Raw genomic sequence first — 18,631 nt, 5'->3', positions numbered from 1 at the left:
GTTTGTTGGGAGCCTTAGGAACAGAGCTAGGATCCCTTCCATGTGCCCCTTGCTTGGTTTTTTGTTATTGGCCAGAGTTGCCTGGGGCCATCTATAGCTCTGGTTGTCTCCTAGCAAGGGTGGTATTGCACAAGGGGCTACTGTGAACAATTGGCAGCCATGCATAGCTTGCAGGTGAGCAAATTCAGCTCAGAGAAGAATATATAAGAAGGAGATAACTGGTAATTGCTGTTCACACAGACATGAATGACCTCTGACCAGGTGGAACATAAGTCATCCAGCCTCAAGAAACATCCCAAGATCTGAGCAACTCAGCAGGGAGACCCACAGGGTCCTTCAAGACAGGAAAGGTTCTAGATCCCCTAATCAAGCTGGGCTGTTGGGCTAAGGGTGGGTAAGGATGAGGATGCCAGGACTTTGATCAGGCTAAGCTAGGGTGGGATGGAGCCAGTGTGTAGTTGAAAACAGCTGAGGCAGCACTGGACTCCCATGGGAACCATAGAGCTGGGGCAGGGGTTCTTTAATCCCAGGCCTGGTCTGCTGAGCCAGCTTGCCTAGAGTTGTAGGAGCTGAGCCCTGGGGTTTCAAAGTATATCAGGAGAGCTTTGCTGAGGGCAGAACTTTCCTAACCCAGGCAGGCTAGAGTGGCTCATGAAAGGAGACAGTGCAGGGGTATCCCAGGTAGGAGTAGTGTGGGCATGGCCCTGCTCCTAGTAAACACTTGTCGGGTTCTTGGGTAAACAGGAAGGAAGGGAACAGAGGTCATGGACCCCATCCCCAACTCTTAAGTGGTTCAAGGTCCTTTCCCCAGATGGGCTGCTGGCAGACTCCTAATGCTGCGTACTCAGGGCCGCACACACTGGCCTTTATTCTCAGGAAGCCTGTTGGACAATCTTGCTGTTCCCTACTGCCTCTGGTGAGACTCCCAGTGTGATGTGCAATGGGTCCTTTGTGCTGGGATCATCATCTCATTTTTGGATACACAATGCAGGCAGCAGCATATAGAGGGGAGGGGAAAAGACTTAAGGGCGGGCAGAGTGGTGACGTCAGGGAAGAGAGCCTTTCTTAAGCCCCAGCCTTGTCACAGCAAGACCGAGAAGTATTGGGACGTGAGGAACACTATTCTTGGAGCAGGAGGTTAGTGATTCATGTATGGCCCTGGGGTGGGGTGTATGAGGGACCACCAGAGAACCCGCTCGGGAAAGACTGGGGAAGTGCTAAGACCCCGGAAGCAGAGGAGCCAAATACGGTCTGGAGACCTAAGCAGGTTCTTCGGATCCTGTGAGGGTCTCAGGTGACATTTGGAATTGTGGGTATAAAAAAAGGGCTAGTGTCCAGCAGAGGGAATCTTATGTTCATTAACTGTGACCACCTTGGCTGTGAGGTAAGAAGGGGTCTGGCTTCAGAATGAGTCTAGGAGGCAGGGCCATTTGTTTGACGCTTTGTAGTAAGGGGACAGTAGGCCATAGCACTGAGAACCTGATGGATGTGCGCGCGCACGCACACACACACACACACACACACACACATATATATATATACTCTAGAGCAATGGTCCCTAACGCTGCAACCCTGTAATGCAGTTCATGTGGTGACCTCCAACCATAAAATTATTTTTGTTATTACTTTATCACTAATTTTGCTACTGCTATGAATCATAATATAAATAACTGTTTTCTGACTGACTTAGGCAATCCCTGTGAAAGGGTCGTTCGACAACCCTCCCTGCCCCCAAGCTCACAGGTGCACTGCTGCTCTTCCGTGTATCAGCCTGCAGCCTTCCTGCTGGTCTAAGCCCTGCTCACCGAGAGCTGGATTTGCTGCAGAGGGTACCCTTGAGCAAAGAGAGAAGTTGTGCAGCTGCAGGTCCTTTGCTCAGTGGGGGTGGCGATCTGGGTTCCTCAGGACTGACTCCTGCCACCTCAGGCTCATGAATTCCAGACTGGGTCACATTTGTGTTCCCTCCTTCAAAGTGCCGCCCCTAGGCAGTGGACTCTTGGTCTCTCTTTCAAGCATTGTCTCCCAACTTCTGAGAGGTCTCAAGGGTTCCCCAGTACTCACCATCCCTACTCAGTGTCTCCTGGTATGCCTGCTTCTGCTCTAATCAGAATTTGGTCTCTCCTATCCCTTTTGCTTAAGGGCAAGCCACCCAATCTGAGGACCTTGATGTTAAGATTCTCTCTACGCCAATCCCAGACATTGTGTGGGGCTGCTGGGGCCTCAGGATCTTATCACTTTTGCTGATCCCCACTGTGTATATCTGTTGTGGATGTAAACACCAGAAGGGGCATGGGCAGGTGTGCTGGACTGAACCTTGCTCAGGGAGAATTGTTTCCTGTAGAGGGTACCTGGAGTACACAGGAGGTTGTGCAGCTCAGGGTCCTGTGTTCAGCAGCACCCCTCAGCATGGCTCCAGTGCTTGTCTTAGATCCTGTCTTCATCAACATCCCATAATGACAAGCCATAGGCCTCTGGACACCATATGTGTCTGTGGGGATATCCTGCTGGTCTGTGGGAATGAGTGGGGAACTAGCTTTCTGGTTGGGGGGGCAGATGGATGGATAAATGGTGAAGGGCTGTGGCCTCTCCTCCCACAGGCTGCTCATTATGAGCCTCCAAGGCTCCCACCTCCACTTCTGCCTCTGGCTGCTGTTGGGCACCACCTTGGCACTGGGGCAGGGACAAGGTAAGGAAGACAATGCTCCCACTGCCTGCAGGAGGAACCCTGCTGCAAGCCTTTGGCCTTCCCTGTAGATTAAACGCCTACTTAAGACCTGTTACAGCAACAGACATGCTGGCAGAACAGAGGTGGAGAGTCCTCATTCTCAGCTTTTGCCTTGACCTTTGGCTCAGTGGTCTTTCAGTCTTGCTTAAGGAGTCTTTTTTTTTTTGTCTCAGCTTTCCCAAGATTACTGGCATACTCCAAATTTTATTCCTGTATCAGTGCTTTGCTTAGTTATTCTGTATTCTTTTCAGTGTGGTTTGAGACAGCACACACAGCCTAGTGGAGAGCAAGACTCCTGCCTCCTCCTTCCTAGGAAGAGAAAGCTTTCCTACACTGTCTTAGACAGTTGGTGCATCCCCCTTCTCTGTACAAGTCTTGGGACAAGAGTTTCCATCTGGTCTCTTCCTATTTGGCCACTCCAGTTACTTCCACTGGGAAGATCTCCCCTAGTATCTTCTCTGGCTTCCAAGGAATATGCACAGGGCTTGGGAAAGGTCTGTGTTGTAGACTCCTTCCTGTGGAGCTGCTGGATCATGTGGGTCCCTGGAAGGCGTGTTTCTGTGTTCACCACAGTATCCACACTCATGACTACATCTAGCTCCCAGGAGCAATATGTATGTTTCTCACGACACCGGACTGGTTTGAATCTATTTCTGGGGTTACACCAAGGTCTAGCCTCCTCCAGATTAAAAACATCTCTTCCACTACTAGAAGTGGTTCCAACTCAGGTTAGCCTGGAGACTTCAATTCCTAGCATGTCCTCTTGCCCAGGGAGGTGACTGACTGCCACTTGGCAGGTTCCTGCAACTCCCTTTGTTTAGACAGAGGAATCCCCAAGGTGGGGCTTCTGGGCTAGGGTTTCAACTAGAAGGAAGCTTTTGCTATATGACCAACTTAGAGTGATTCTGCAAGACCCACCATCGCGCTGTTCCCTCCACTTAGGTCTCAGCATGACAGGCCACCATTGCATGGCTGGGATGGCCTGGGGCCTCAGACTCCAAGTGTGGAGGCAGGACCCGCATGTTCAACCACCAGCTGGGAGGTGCAGCTGAGGTTAGGGAGGGAAGCGTGCCTGTGCTGTCTCTGAGAGGGAAGTTCTAAAAGCCCCTAAACATTGCAGAGAGGGGAAAAACAGAAGGCTCTTCATGACCAAGAGTGGGGGACGCTGCTCACAGCTGGCCTGTCAGAGCCCCCACCTCATCCTGACACATTCTTGCCTTTCAATAGGTCGCTGTCAGAGCAGCCAAGCCCATCCGGAAATAGTTCATTCTGAATGGGTCATTGTTTGATCCCAGACACCCTCAGTCTTTGCCTATCTCTCCCGTGCCCCAAGAGACTAGAAGGGTCTTCTGTCCGAGTTTTCCAAAAATAGCTGCCCGCACACAGAGTCCGGAAGCTTCCTGCGAGGTTAGCACAGACCCTACTTGGCCCTACCTTCTTAGGGATCATGGGTCCCCCTCCCCACCCTCACACCCCACTCCACGACAGAATTATCTTGTCTTTGTTGCTTTTCCTTTTGCTGTGGCAAAGTGCTGACAAAAGCAACTTAAGGGAAAAGGGTTTATTTTAGCTCTTGGGTCAAGGAATCATCAAGGTGCGAAAGTCAAGGTACGGCCACCTTGTATCATCCACCGTCAGAAAGCACAGACGAGTGAATGTACGCTAGTGCTCAACTCACTCTCTCAGTGATAGTCTGGGATCCCCTGACAGAGAAATAGCCTCATCTACAGTTAAGATGTGTCTCCCCCACATTGTTAACAAAACCTAGCTAATCCCCACAGGCATACTCAAGAGTCTGATATCCCAGGTGATTTTAGATTCCGCCAAGCTGACAGCATTAGCCGTCATACCGCTGTTCCCATTATGAGGGCTGGAGCACAGTGTGCATCCTCCACGTGCCCACATAGAGGCACAGGTGTACACAGACACACCGTGTGCACAGAAGCAGACAGCCATTACTACATTCCCAGCTGAGGTCCTTTGTCCAATCTGCCCACAAGGGATGCATCAACCTAGCATGACTTTGGCAGCTGGGGCAGGGATGGGGGAGGAGCGTATGGCTGCTTCTACATCCTTCTTGAAACTGTGAGACCCAAGACAGCTGTCAGGGCCCTTGGCAAAGGGCCGGCAGCTGCTGTTCCTCTCTGCAACTCCAGTCATCACAAGGTGTACGCTTCCCTCCCGGGTGCTGACGTGAAGCTCCTTTGCAGTGGGGGCTCCCCCTTGAGTGGAATTAGACTGCCTCCTCCTGACGCTATCAGTGTGGCCTTGTCTTCAAAGATCCCAAGGATGTGGGAGTTTCCCCCACAGATCTTCTTGGAGACAACAGGTGGGGCTGTGTCTCTCCAGACATCTTAGGGGAGGCCTCTCCCTGGAAGTAGGAGGTAGTCCGTTGGTTTCTGATGAGTCTGTCTTACTCCGATCCCGTTCTTACAGTAAGTGGCCGTCTGAGGCTGGCGGTACTGCCTGAAGACCAGCTGCAGATGAAGTGGAGGGAAACGGAGGGAAGTGGCCTTGGCTACTTGGTGCAGGTGACGCCTATGGCAGGTATGGCGCTCACATCTCCCTACTAGGCTTTCTCTTCTCTTCCCCCTGTTAGGACTGTTAGAAATGGGTCCAGGAGCTCAAGCAAATGACCACACAATCGAAAGTATTTTGGCAAAGCACAGTTTTACTTCTGCAGAACGGTGCGTAGCCAAGCTTAAGCAAGTGAGCACACCCAGCCAGAGGTCTCACTGCTTTTGTTTCTGACCAAAGAAATCTTGTACTTGACCCTGAGTGATCAGAGCTGGCTCTTACATTCTTACAGATTGGCTAACTTAAAGCAACATAGTTGATAAGCAAAGAGCAACTTTTGAGAGCAGGATGCAACCTTGAGCACAAACTTAGAAAACTGCTGAAGGCATGGACAGGAACTTTTTTCCCACATGCCTTTTTAAAAACAAAAACATTTCTTTAAAGATGGAATCTTTTAGCTGGGTGGTGGTGGCTCCTGCCTTTAATCCTAGCACTTGGGAGGCAGAGGCAGTCATATCTCTGAGTTTGAGGCAGCTGGGTCTACAGAGCGAGTTCCAGGACAGCAAGGTACACAGAGAAACAGGACAAAACAAAACAAGACAAAAAGATGGAATCTCCTTTGTCTCATTTAATGATTTGATATAAAAGACAGTGCATTTCAGTTACATCTCCTTCAGGACCAAGGCTTTCCACTTGAAAAAAGCAGTGGGAATGACACTTCAGATGGTTAGTAGGCAGTCGCTGAGCCTGCCCCAGTCGGCAGCTCCCCACATCATCTGTGGCTCCCACCCTCTGGCAGGGCTACATCTATCATTTCTGTGTTCCTTTCCTTTGTCAGCCATGATCACATGGAGCAGGTGCAGTTGGAAAGGCCTCTGTATTCTCCTGTATCTATCATGAGAACACAGAAAGTGCCTAGGACATAGGCTTTGAAAAAGTGACACTTTGCCTTCAGAATGAGTCCTAGAGCTTTAAGAGGCTTTAGGACCGCCTGGATCCTGCATGCAGTGAACATGTGAGAAGGAAGCCTGCCCGAACCCCAGTTAGTCCTCCAGTTACTGGGACAAGGTCATGATGACACAGGAAAGGCGTAAAACAAGCTGGGTGTTGTAAGGTTACAACTATATTCTAATACTTCAGAGGCTGAGTCAAGAGGAACCCCGTTCAAGGACAACTGGAGCTACATGGATGCTGTTTCTTTTTTCCTCCTGCGGCTTAGAGGAAGATTAATAGCTTTACCTCCATAAGTTACAAAAGAAAAATTATAGAGATGGAGATGGAGCTAAGTGCTAACATCTGTCTAGCATGAGGCCTGGTGTAAATGAAAAAAGGAAAAAAAAAGCTTAAGAATTTAAGTATCCATAGTAAGTTATATAGAAAAGTAAATTTAGGTAGACTAGAAGGAAATGATAGAAAAGAGAATACGTTATTAAAAAAAACATTAAAAAAGTGAATCAATAAAGCTAAAAGATATCTTTCTCTTTTTTGTTGTTTCTGAGACAGGGTTTCTCCGTGTAGCCTTGGCTTTCCTGGACTTGCTTTGTAGACCAGGTTGGCCTTAAATTCACAGTGATCTGCCTGCCTCTGCCTCCCTGAGTGCTGAGATTAAAAAAGGCATGTGCCACCACTCCCAGCTGCTAAAAGATATCTTATAAAATGCTAATAAAATAGAAACGCTTTGGAATGAATATTGACCCGGAGCATTCTTTTCAGTCAATGTGGCAAACTGTCTTTTTAAAAAATTGTGTACACACACACATACACACACACACAGAGAGAGAGAGAGAGAGAGAGAGAGAGAGAGAGAGAGAGAGAGAGTACAGGTGTCCTCGTAGGCCAGAAGAGATGGATGCTGCTGGATCTGAAGTTACAGGCAGCTGTGAGCCTCCTAGATTGGGTTTCGGTTCTCTACAAGAGTAGTTCATGCTCTTAAATGCTGAGCCATCTTTCCAACCTCAATCTTTGTCTTTGAGTTGAAACATTTTATCTATTTTTCATTAACAAAGTAATTTATTTACTTAAGTTTAAAAAAATGTTTAATTATTTTATGTGCATTAGTGTCAGGTGTCAAGATCCCTTAGAATTGGCATTACAGACAGTTGTGAGCTGATGTGGGTGCTGGGAATTGAACCCTGGTCCTTTAGGAAGAGCAGACAGTGCTCTTAACCACTGAACCATCTCTCCAGCCCCCTATTTACTTGAGTTTAAATCTACAATCTTTCAATTTATTTTCTTTTGATATACTTGTATTACATTTTTATTCTCTTCTTGGCTTCTTTGGGTCTAATATTTTTATGGAAAAATGTAAACATCTGGAAGGCAGCACAGTGTGATGGAGCCTGACGTTGGGCACTAAACCCCATGGGTAACATGTGGCCAGTACAACTTTGTTTTCCTCCTTGTCACCCTTCTGTGCTGCATTACCTTAAAGCAAATCTGAAACATGGCACAATTCTGACTGTAAATATTTTATTATGTTTACCTAGAAGAAGAAAGAACTCAAAACAAATGCCATCAATATCCCTCCAAATAAAACTACAACTCTTCAGCTCATACAATAATTGGAAAGTCTTAATTAGGACCCCAAACGATGCTACACATCCTCCTGCCCCCAAAATGGGGTCTTTCTGTGTAGCCCTGGTTATCCTTGAGCTCGCAACCCTCTTGCCTTAGCCCCTGAGTACTAAAATTGCCAGGTGTGGCCTGAAGCACCACATTCCTGGTGAAGCATACATCTTTCTTATTGTTGTTTTGTGTTTTGAGACAGGGTTTCTCTGTGTAACCTTGGCTGTCCTGGACTCGTTTTGCAGACCAGGCTGGCCTCAAACTCACAGCAACCTATCTGTGTCTGCCTCCCTGAGTGCTGGGATTAGAGGCAGGCACCACCATGCCCAGCTGAAGCATGTATCTTGCTGGTTCCTGTGCCTCTCATAATTTTCATCTCTCCCTTTCCCTTCGTATTTACTTGTAGGAGAAGCCAGATACCCATGTCCTTGTCTAGCAGTGGCATCTTTAGATGCAGTATGACTTGACCCTCTCTCTACCCTGTGTTTCCTGAAGATTGGTAGTTGGAACCTAGAGTTTGGTCAGGTTCGAGGTGGCCTATATTTGCTAGTGGGATGGGTCTTTCTACTGCACCACAGATGGCTGCCACAGTGTTCTACTCTTACTGTAAAGTTAGGATTGGCTAGCAGGTATAGGGTGAGGAGTTCATGTCTTCATGAGCTTGGTAGTTACTTATCTCCTCCTCTCCTGGTGCCCACCTTGGAGACAGCAGCAGACATCCTTATATATGTGTGGCAAGCCTAGCAGCTGTACCACCTTTCCTGGGTGGTGCTGCAACCACCAAGCATCACGCCTCTATCTGTGCTGCTTCATGAGTCCTGAGTCTGCAGATATATTGATTCATAACATGTTTTCAATGTGGTAGTTGATCATTAGCCTATATCTGTGAAGGTGGCTTCAGTCCTAGAAGCCTCATTTCATTTCTTTCTGTCTCTCTCTCTCTCTCTCTCTCTCTCTCTCTTTCTTTTTCTTCTTCTTCTTCTTGAGACAGAATCTCACTGCATAGCTCAGGTTAGACTTAAACTCAATAATTCTCCTGCCGTGCTCCCTGAGTGCTTGGATTTCACCCAGCTTGAGTTTATCTTCTGCTGCTAAAACGTATTATTATAAACAACAGAAACATGTTGGCCTGTGCCTCCTTGCATGGCTATGGCCTATTGTGGGACCTGGTGCAGGTCTGGGGACCGCCCACTGTGTGAAACAGTGTTCTGTTCTTCCCAGGTAGGAAGTGCTTTTATTCCCCATTGTTTGAGACACGGAAGCTTTGTGAGTATGTCCATAAGTCTAGGCATCTTTTGAGACTCCACTGCAAGGACATTTAGCTGCACCCTGCCTGCCCCTAGATAGAACAGGGTCCTTTTGGAATTATGTGATTTTTGTTTTGTTTTATTTTGAGACAGGGTTTCATTGGATAGCCATGGCCAGCCTGGACAAGACTAGTCTTGAACTCACAGAAATCTGCCTGCCTCTGCCTCTGCCTCTGCCTCTGCCTCTGCCTCTGCCTCTGCCTCTCAAGTGATTGAACTAAAGGAGAGTACCACTATGATTGGTTTTTAATGCTGAAATCCATCCCTATCTTTAGATGACAGCATTCCAAAGAAGGAACAGTAGATGCTCTCCCACAAGGCAGGTTCTTTTGCAGAACTTCTTTCCTTTTCCCATCCCTTACTCTCCTATCTGACCCTCATCCCCTTCTCTTCCCTGACTTCAAGAGGGATTAGTCTCGATGATTTCTTGTGCTGTGTATGTAATCCATGCACACATGTGCGCACATATGTGCATACATACTATATATACACTCAAGGCACCTAACGCACGTACCCATATGCACACACATTCATGTACACGTATACCCATATAGCACACATGCATGAAGGACACATAACTCCTATGTACCCACACACATTTGTGTACCTACATGCATGCAAAGCACACATGTGGTGCACACACTCACCTATCCACATGAACATGCATACATGAATACCACCTTAAGATACATACACAGCACATACATTCATACTTTCCATCTGTATATTTGTAATGTATATATGTATGGAAACACACACAGCACACAAACACAAACATTCACTCACATCCACATGTACACACATGCATGCCCCACACAGTACATCTGCAGATGTACATGCACAAACATGTGCAGCACACACACGTTAGCATGCACGCACACCAACCCACATATGTGCACTCATGTGTAGAAAAGTTAACAGCCTCAACAACTCTCCACACCCACCTAGGGGACTTGGAGCAGGAGCTGATACTGACCACCAAGACCCCCAAGGCCACGGTGGGTGGCCTCAGCCCTTCCAAGGGCTATACCTTGCAGATCTTCGAGCTCACTGACTCTGGGCCTGTCCTACTGGCACGAAGGGAGTTTGTGAGTAAGTCCTCCTACACCCAGAGAGGGGTGGACGTGGGTGGAAGGCCTCCGGGTTGAGAGTCTGTGGCCTGGGCTTGTGGCCTGAAGCGCTTTGCCTGTGAAGTGCTTGGGTCCTGTCCCTGACACTGCCACTCACCTCCTGTGAGGTGGACAGGTCTACGGATTGGCCTTCCAGGAAGCACACACACTCCCAAGCCCCTGCTCCCGCTCACAGTCCCCTTCTCCCCTTCTCCCCTTCCCCTCTCCGCAGTTGAGGATCTGAAGAGCCACTCCTTGGGCAGAGGCAGCCGGAGGCTGGTGGTACCCACCCTGGAGCCTACCTCCTTCCCTCTGGTGGTCCCAAACCCCGAGAAAACATCTGCTCCCAGCATCCCTTCCACCTCAAGCAGGGACCTGCCCATTCTTGGTGGGTCAGAGTAGAGTGAGAATAAATCCTGGGGGAGGGGAGAGCCCTCTGAAGCTTCTTGCATCCTTGTCACGTGGCCAGAAGTTCTTTTTTGTATTTGACCACATGTTCTAGCTTTAATTTAGGCTTACCCATCATGTTCCTGGACTTCTAATCTCATGTACGGGGGCCAGGTGGTCTTTGCTCCAGAGCCCTAGCTTAGATCTGAGAGGTAGCAGCTGTGACCCCTCACCCTACCTCCAGGAGTGGCCAGTAAGGATCTGAGGAAACTCAAGCAGGGCCTTGATGTACAAGATCCTACTCAGCCAACCACAGACCTGGAGAGGAAGAGCCATACTATAGACTCGGTGGGAAAGCAAGGGAAGCTAGGTAAGCTCCGTACTGTGAGGCAGGGTGGAGGGAGGCTCTCCACCTGTCTGCCACTGTATCAGGAAGATGCTTCCTTCTACATCAGAGACCAAACTTCTGTCCTCAGACTAGGGTGTTACCCCATCATGTCTAGTCCCTGTTCCCTGTTATGTTGCTATGGATAGAGTCTTCTAGTACAACGGTACCCACCACTGAGGTCCTTACAGTCAGGCCTGCACCTCCCTTTAGAACTGAGGATCAGAAGCCACAGAGGAATTACCTGGCTGGGTTCAGAAATCTCTTGAGGCCTAACCTGATGTCATCTTTGTCAAATTATAGAGGGCCTCACATAGGGGCACTTTATCTACAAAGAACTCTAGGGTGATGGAAGAGTCTGCGGCCACAAAAGTAGTCCTACCAGATAGGTAGGGCTCTACCTGATCTTCCTCCCAGTTTGCCCAGGTTGGACTGTCTGTGGTTCTGACACTCCCTGGCCACCTACAGGCATCTAGGCCTGGAAATGTAGGTGCTGAAGCCTGCTCAGCCCAGGAACTAAATTGCCAGGTTGAGACATAGTGCTGCCAGGGCCTTAGAAGGCAGAGGTGACTCCTAGACCTGAGACTCTGATCAGTCCTTTTTGAAGGGATTTAGAGGAGCTGAAACCCCAAACTGGGATGCACGAGGACTTTTCTAAGTCTGGTGGGACACAAAGTCCTTGGAAACCCTGACACCCCACCCCCACCCCAAGATCCCAGGGAAGGATATTTTGAGGGCTGCAGTCAGGTCTCTAATACCTCAGGTATCCTGGGGGAGGTCTGTGGCCTCCCCTAGTACCTCACCCCTTATTGCCTGCCTCAGCTGACCCTAAGTTCCACTGCACACCTCCAACACCTGCTGATATAATCTTCCTGGTGGATGGGTCCTGGAGCATCGGCCACAGACACTTCCAGCAGGTCAAAGACTTCCTGGCCAGCATCATCACACCCTTTGAAATAGGACCTGATAAAGTCCAAGTAGGTGGGTACCACCTCCTTTGCTCTGCTCTTGAGGGAGATTGGACTTCTTAAGTCCTCAGCAGCAGAAAGGTGGTAGTTGCTCTCAGAAAAGGATAAGGCATGCTACGGCCTCCCAAGGTCCATCAACCTGTCTGACAGAAGCCCACTTGATCTGGGTCAGCTCGTGGGACTGGCTCGCTTTCCCTGTGAACCAGTGTTGTTGTTATGGTCTGCAAGAATGGCTGGCTCCCAGTCAGAGCCTCTGATGATACCACTTGGAGAGACCTTGGGCCCAGAAAGTATGTCTTTTCCCGAGAGTGGGACTCCCAAAGGCTGTACCCAGAGCAGGCACTTCTGTGGATCTGGTTTTCAGAACTGAGCCCTGGCACTGAGGACGCAGTAGTGCAGCACTTGCCTAACACTCTTGCTCCACCCCCAGTGATGCAAAGCTTGGAGAACGACCCCTCCCCCCCCCAAAAAAAAAAAACCCTCAGCCCAGCAACCAGAGCCTATCCCCAGGTCTGACTCAGTACAGTGGAGATCCCCAGACCGAGTGGGACCTGAACTCCTTCCACACCAAGGAGCAAGTGCTGGCAGCAGTACACAGCCTAAGCTACAAGGGAGGAAACACGTTCACAGGTACGTCCCTGGCCTTGAGGTTTGGCTGTTCTGAAGCCTCTTGCTAACCTCCCTTTATGACCCTCCTACCCCTAAAAATTTGTGTGATGGGTGGGTGAGCCCACTTCACACTTTAGAGGGCAAAATCTGCCACCACCACACACCCCACCCTTTGGCAAAAGTGTGGAACTTTGGGCACCTTGTTGAGAGCAAGGGTCTGTGCTGACCATAGGCAGCTTCTGTCTGGCCCCACTCAGCTGCACTGCCAGCCTTCCAGGTGGCTTAGAAGACATAGCCATGGCCTTGCTGAACCATGGGTACCCATCACAGGAGGAGCTCTCCCTGATCCCAAGTGCTTTTAGCCAGGCAAGGCAGGACAGATAAGACATGTGAGCAGAGAGCCCAGGGATCAAGCGCCGGGATCAGCTATGGTTGAGAGGGCACCTGAGGAGGAGACACCACTATCATTTTGTCCCTTATGTTCCTAAGGCCTCGCCCTAACCCATGTGCTGGGGCAGAATCTGAAGCCAGCAGCAGGTGTGCGTCCAGAGGCTGCCAAGGTGTTGATTCTGGTGACCGATGGCAAGTCTCAGGATGATGTGCATACAGCTGCCCGCATCCTTAAGGATCAGGACATTGATGTCTTTGCCGTGGGTGAGCCTGGGTAGTGCCTGGGCCCTGGGCTGGAATGTTCATGGCTGGGGTGGGCTCTGGGTCACAGACACATGCACTCTGGCTTTACCATCTCTGCTGAAGAATTGGGTGCCTACAGCTTCCACCCATGGAGCCCAGAGGGTAAGTCCTGCTCCACAGAGGTGCACAGCTACACCACGCAGCACCATCCGCCCCTTCCCCCCTTGCTGTGACACTCCCAACTCCCTACCACCATCCAACTCACACTGCAAATAGCCCTCAAATGGGTCCGCTGCCTGGCAGCTGTCCTTGTGCCTGACAATCCTTCCTTATCTGCTTATACAGCAAAAATTGCTCCAGGCGCTCTCTGGAGTGCTAACCACACTCCCCGCACTCTCTTTGATGGGAAGGAAACGTCACATGTGTCACCAGCATGCACATAGCCTGGCCTGCCCCCCAGAGCTCCCAGAGCTAAGCACACTGGCTTCCCCTGGTCTAGTCCTGTGTTCCATCGAGACTCCATGGGATCTAGGACATAGGGCTTCAGTTTGTGCCCTTGAAAGTCTCAGAGCGGCCCGTTCCTGTTGCCACACACTTCCCCAAAGCAGGCGTGAAGAATGCCGATGAGTCTGAACTGAAGATCCTGGCATCCCAGCCACTGGACATCACTGTCCACAATGTGCTGGACTTCCCTCAGCTAGCCACCTTAGCTGCCCTGCTCAGCCGTCTCATCTGCCAAAAAATCCAGGGCAGGAGCCCAGGTAAGGACACAGCACCACAGTGACTGAGGGACAGGAGGGCTAAAGCTATATCGAGCCAATTTCATGGCCCATGAGGGTGTGTAACCTAAACCAGGGGCTTTTCTGTCCTTGGATATGTTGGGTGTGGGTATAGGGAGATCTCCCTGTATCTCCTTACATGGCCACCAGGGGAGGGGTAGATGGATGTGCTTGCTTGGTCCCTAACTACCTTTCCTCGTAGTCAAACCAGCAGCAGCTACTCCAGTCCTGGAGCCCCTCCCCATGCCCACCGGACTGATTCTGACCCACATCACCTCATCCAGTGTCCACCTGTCTTGGACTCCAGCCTTATACCCACCCCTCAAGTATCTAATTGTATGGCAGCCTTCTAGGGGTGGTGCCGCCCAGGAGGTAAGAGGGGGTCCCCTGGTTCAGCCTCTGCTAAGACCATCCTTGGGAGTTGGGGTAGCTGACAGGACTCTACCAGCATGGTTCAGGTGAGTGCTTCTGAGCTGTGGATGAGCAGTAGAATGAAGGCCTACAGATGATTAATGAAGGCCTACACATGAGGAAGGGGAGCCAAGGAGGGTGGGGTCAGGTGGGGTTGGGAGTAGGTAGCTACACACAGATGCGCCTCATCAGACAGAGTCAGAGTGGGGAGTGCTGGGCAGTGACTGCAGACACCAGATATGATTTTGATGACACATTGATAGATAAATGGATAGTTTCACAGTCTCACCTGTCTCCATGGTGACTGGTGCTGCTCTGCTCCGTGTGGGGACTCAGTCTCTCAGGATGACAGTATCATGTCTCCCAAGTCTACACCCTGTTGATGGGGTTTTTCTGCCCAGATGGTGGTAGAGGGGCCTGTCTCATCCATGGAGCTTCGAAACCTGACCTCCAACACAGAATACTTGGTCTCTGTGCTTCCTGTCTATGAGAGTGGGATTGGCAAGAGCCTGCAAGGCCGGGCAACCACAGGTAGAGGGGTAACCTTTGTCTAGTCCTACCCCTTAGGGATGTTACTAGCAGGGCATGACCATGGGTAACTATGGGTCTGAAGTGTTTCCACAAGCCAAAGGAGGCTTGAGGTCAAGCCTCTATTGCCCTGGTGTCCTCTTTTGAACACCATGGTGTCGCATCATGGCTCATCATTACTGCTGCTTATGATGTCCTAAGGCTCCCATCCTGACTGCCAACAGTACATGGTTGATGCCACTGACTTTCAGCTCCTGCTGGAACTGCAATGATTCCTGGTTAACAGCTCCACTGAGATAGAACTCATGTATCCACACTCACCCACTTACAGGGGACAATGGATGGCTGTTAGTCTATTCAGGACTTAGCACACAATTTTAATCACAGCCCTATGGGAGCAGGTAGATCTCTACGAGTTCAAGGCCAGCTTGGTCTACACAGTGACCTCCAGAACAGCCAGGGTTACATAGAGAAGCCCTGTCTTAAAAGACAGAAACATAAACTGGGTATGATGGCACATGCCTATAATCCCAGCACTCAGGGAGGCAGAGGCAAATGGATCACTGTGAGTTCAAGGCCAGCCTGGTCTAGAAATTGAGTCCAGGACAGCCAAAGCTACACAGAGAAACCCTGTCTTGAAAAACCAAAGAGAGAGAAAGAGGGAGGGAGGAAGGGAGAGAGAGAGATAGGAGAGAGAGAGAAAAACAAACAAAAAAGAACAGTATATTAAGGCTATTTACACCAAGGCCATCATTCCCAAAAGGAAACTGCACACTTCATTGACACTTCAGGTCCCTCTTCCAGCCCTTGCAACTCTCTGCTTCTAGATTTTTGTGTGAGGCTCTTTCAACCTACGGGCCACATCCCTCACCACCTTTGTAGCAAATTGCCTTAGGCCAACAGGGTGATCTGGCTCCCTGGGAACTGTGAGCTGAAAAGCACAGCCCACTGACATTTGGGACATGTGACTTAGAATCCTGTGCTCTGACTGGGGTTGCCTACCTGGCTGTGCCCCATCTGTGTAACCCTACCTGCTCAAAGTTTTATCACTGGAAATAGGCCTCCTTTGTCCATGTCTATGAGTTCTGCATGTGCCACAACTCCCCTGAGATTCCCCTGATGGTCATCCCCTCCTCAGCACCCCTGCCCCCTCCTGAGGCACTGACTCTAGCTGCAGTGGCACCTAGAACGCTACGCCTCACCTGGCAGCCCTCTGCGGGGGCCACTCAATACCTGGTGCGGTACTCACTGGCTGCCTCCGCTGGGGAGGAGCGAAAGAGAGAGGTAAGAGGTGAGGAAAGGGAGGCTGGGCTGGGGCAGGTGGTGGGGCTTAGTGCTAAGAGCAGACTTTGTCACCATGTCCCTCACAGGTACATGTGGGACAGCCTGAAGTACTGCTGGATGGCCTGGAGCCAGGCCAGGAATATGAGGTTTCAGTGCAGAGCCTTTGGGGACCAGAGGCCAGTGAGGCCCGGAGCATCCGTGCCAGGACCTGTGAGTGTCCGTCTGTTCCCATAGCACAGTGGTTCTCAACCTTCCAAATAATATGGCCCTTTAACACAGTCCCTCATGTTGTGTGACGCCAACCACAGAATTATTTTTGTTTCTACTTCATAACTGTAATTTTGCTACTGTTATGAATAGTAATGCAAATACCTGTGTTTTCAGTTGGTTTTAGGCTACCCCTGTGAAAAGGGTCATTCAACCCCCACAGGGTCTGGGACCCACAGGCAGTCACCCTGCTCTGTTCTTTAACTTTCTCCAGGGTAGGAGACCACAGATAACTCTGAACGACCCATATGCCCCTCAGGCCCAGTACTTTTCATCCTTTTCCTAGTCTCAAGGGTAGGGATGCCAGCTCCTGAGACCTCATGTGCTCTGCAGCTGTCCTGGGACCCCCAAGGCACCTGAGTTTCTCAGATGTGAACTACAACTCAACCCGTGTGTCTTGGGAAGCCCAGAGGCCTGTGCGCTTGGTCAAGGTCAGCTATGTCTCTGGTGATGGCAGCCACTCTGGGCAGGTAAGAGCTGGGGCCCAAAAGTTTCAAGAGTTCCTGGGGGACAAAGAATTCTAGATAGATCCAGCATTCACATAGGCACGGGGAGACTAGTCTCCTTAGGCTCTCACTCCACATCATCTTCCTCCCTCTTGCTCACACCTTAAGTCCATATCTGTTTAGCCTTCTTATCCATAGCCTTTGGGATGGTACAAGGGACACAGTGTTGATAGTGTCCCAGTCCTCTAGAAGCTGTGTCTGGTGGGAATTGGAGGGAGACCTAAAGTAAAGAAACATATACATCCATGGCACACACACATACACAGTGATGTCATGCTAAGACTGTGGCCACACCTGATTTAGAAGCAGAATGGTTGTGGGGTGAAAATGTGAGTCAGGGAGAGGAGTCCCCATTCATGGGCCATTCTGCGGATCCATGGCTGATGGCGTTTTTCCTACTTTGGGAGTCATAGGCTAGCCCTGGCTATATATAGGTCTTGAACCTGGGCCTCCACCCTGGTAGGTGCCTGACGGGTCTGCCTGTATACCTCCCACAGGTTCAGGTTCCTGGGAATGCCACCTCTGCCACCCTGGGCCCACTTTCTTCCTCTACCATGTACAATGTCCGAGTCACCTGTTTTTACTACGGGGGCGGTTCCTCCATGCTGACTGGCCATGTGACCACAAGTGAGTCAGTGAGGTCAAGTTTGGGGTGGAGCTGGACTGTGTCTTACTGAAGGGCCTGTGTTGGGTGTCTGTTCTGGATGTGCTAGGCCAGGTGGGAACAAGTGTCTGGACAGATATGATAGAAGGTCTGCAGAGAGACAAGAGCAGGGATATTCCTCCATTTGGCTGACCCTTGTCTGAAAGCAATAGCTTAGGTCAGTGCTCTATACTCCATTTATACAACCCACCTTCCAGAGAAAGCTCCTAGCCCTAGCCAGCTGTCTGTGATGGAGCTCCCAGGAGATGCAGTAAAGCTGTCATGGTTGGCCACTGATTTGTCTGGTGTACTTGTGTATCAGATCAAGTGGATACCCTTGGGAGAGGGGAAGGCCCATGAGGTAAGGAGACGGGGGCAGATGACCTTTCAGAGAAGTTCTTATGGCCACAGATCCTTTCCCATCCCAGTCCTGTATCTTGGGAATAGCCTGTGAGTCTATCTCTCGAGGTAAGGTTTCCTATGATCCAGGTGGACCCCTGGACTCTTCTTTCTCTAGATCTCTGTACCAGGGACCCTTGGCACAGCCATCTTGCCTGGCCTGATGAGGCATGTGGAATATGAAATCACCCTCCTAGCCTACTACAGGGACGGCACTCGCAGCGACCCTGTGTCTCTCCGCTACATCCCCTGTAGGTGGCCTATCCTCCGTTCAGATGGTCTTGGGGCAGGAGGAACACAGAGGGGGTCCAAGTTCTCCTTGATCCACATGCCCAGGACCTCATACTCTCAGACCCACCGGCAAGCAGGCTCCCTGAGTCCCCGAGACTCTGGGCTGGACCACTGTATCTGAGCCCACAGTGGGTACAGGTTCTTGGCGTGGCTGAGGTCCAAAATCTCCAGCATGGGTGACATATGCAACACCTTCTAGGAGTATTGGGGGAACTCAGCAGGGGCATTGTTTAGGGTTGGGCAAGGCAGGGCATAAAACATGATGCAGGATTTCTGGCTGTGGGCCCCTCCATTCTGGAGAGCCTTGAATTCCACATT

The 18,631-nt window shown here is 50.2% G+C and overlaps 1 protein-coding gene across 1 annotated transcript in view; it reads left to right on the top strand.

Annotated features, from left to right (window-relative positions):
* Positions 1 to 1,131: 1,131 nt before the first annotated feature.
* Col20a1 (collagen type XX alpha 1 chain) overlaps positions 1,132 to 18,631 on the top strand; it is a 34,490-nt gene continuing 16,990 nt past the window's right edge. The window contains exons 1-17 of the mRNA XM_055596200.1: positions 1,132 to 1,137; positions 2,598 to 2,686; positions 5,162 to 5,272; positions 10,063 to 10,206; positions 10,456 to 10,611; positions 11,818 to 11,976; positions 12,474 to 12,593; positions 13,062 to 13,226; positions 13,814 to 13,966; positions 14,187 to 14,356; positions 14,797 to 14,926; positions 16,062 to 16,207; positions 16,294 to 16,417; positions 16,808 to 16,944; positions 17,478 to 17,607; positions 17,842 to 17,984; positions 18,141 to 18,273. Of these exons, the coding sequence (XP_055452175.1) occupies positions 2,608 to 2,686; positions 5,162 to 5,272; positions 10,063 to 10,206; positions 10,456 to 10,611; positions 11,818 to 11,976; positions 12,474 to 12,593; positions 13,062 to 13,226; positions 13,814 to 13,966; positions 14,187 to 14,356; positions 14,797 to 14,926; positions 16,062 to 16,207; positions 16,294 to 16,417; positions 16,808 to 16,944; positions 17,478 to 17,607; positions 17,842 to 17,984; positions 18,141 to 18,273 (2,200 nt within the window). The 5' untranslated portion in view covers positions 1,132 to 1,137; positions 2,598 to 2,607. The remainder of the gene's footprint in view (positions 1,138 to 2,597; positions 2,687 to 5,161; positions 5,273 to 10,062; positions 10,207 to 10,455; positions 10,612 to 11,817; positions 11,977 to 12,473; positions 12,594 to 13,061; positions 13,227 to 13,813; positions 13,967 to 14,186; positions 14,357 to 14,796; positions 14,927 to 16,061; positions 16,208 to 16,293; positions 16,418 to 16,807; positions 16,945 to 17,477; positions 17,608 to 17,841; positions 17,985 to 18,140; positions 18,274 to 18,631) is intronic.

Source organism: Psammomys obesus, unplaced genomic scaffold (genome assembly GCF_907164565.1).
Source record: "Psammomys obesus unplaced genomic scaffold, mPsaObe1.curated_primary_1811, whole genome shotgun sequence".
Classification (NCBI taxonomy): domain Eukaryota; kingdom Metazoa; phylum Chordata; class Mammalia; order Rodentia; family Muridae; genus Psammomys; species Psammomys obesus.
Note: the sequence above shows the minus strand (reverse complement) of the source record. Positions and strands in the feature narration are given on the sequence as shown.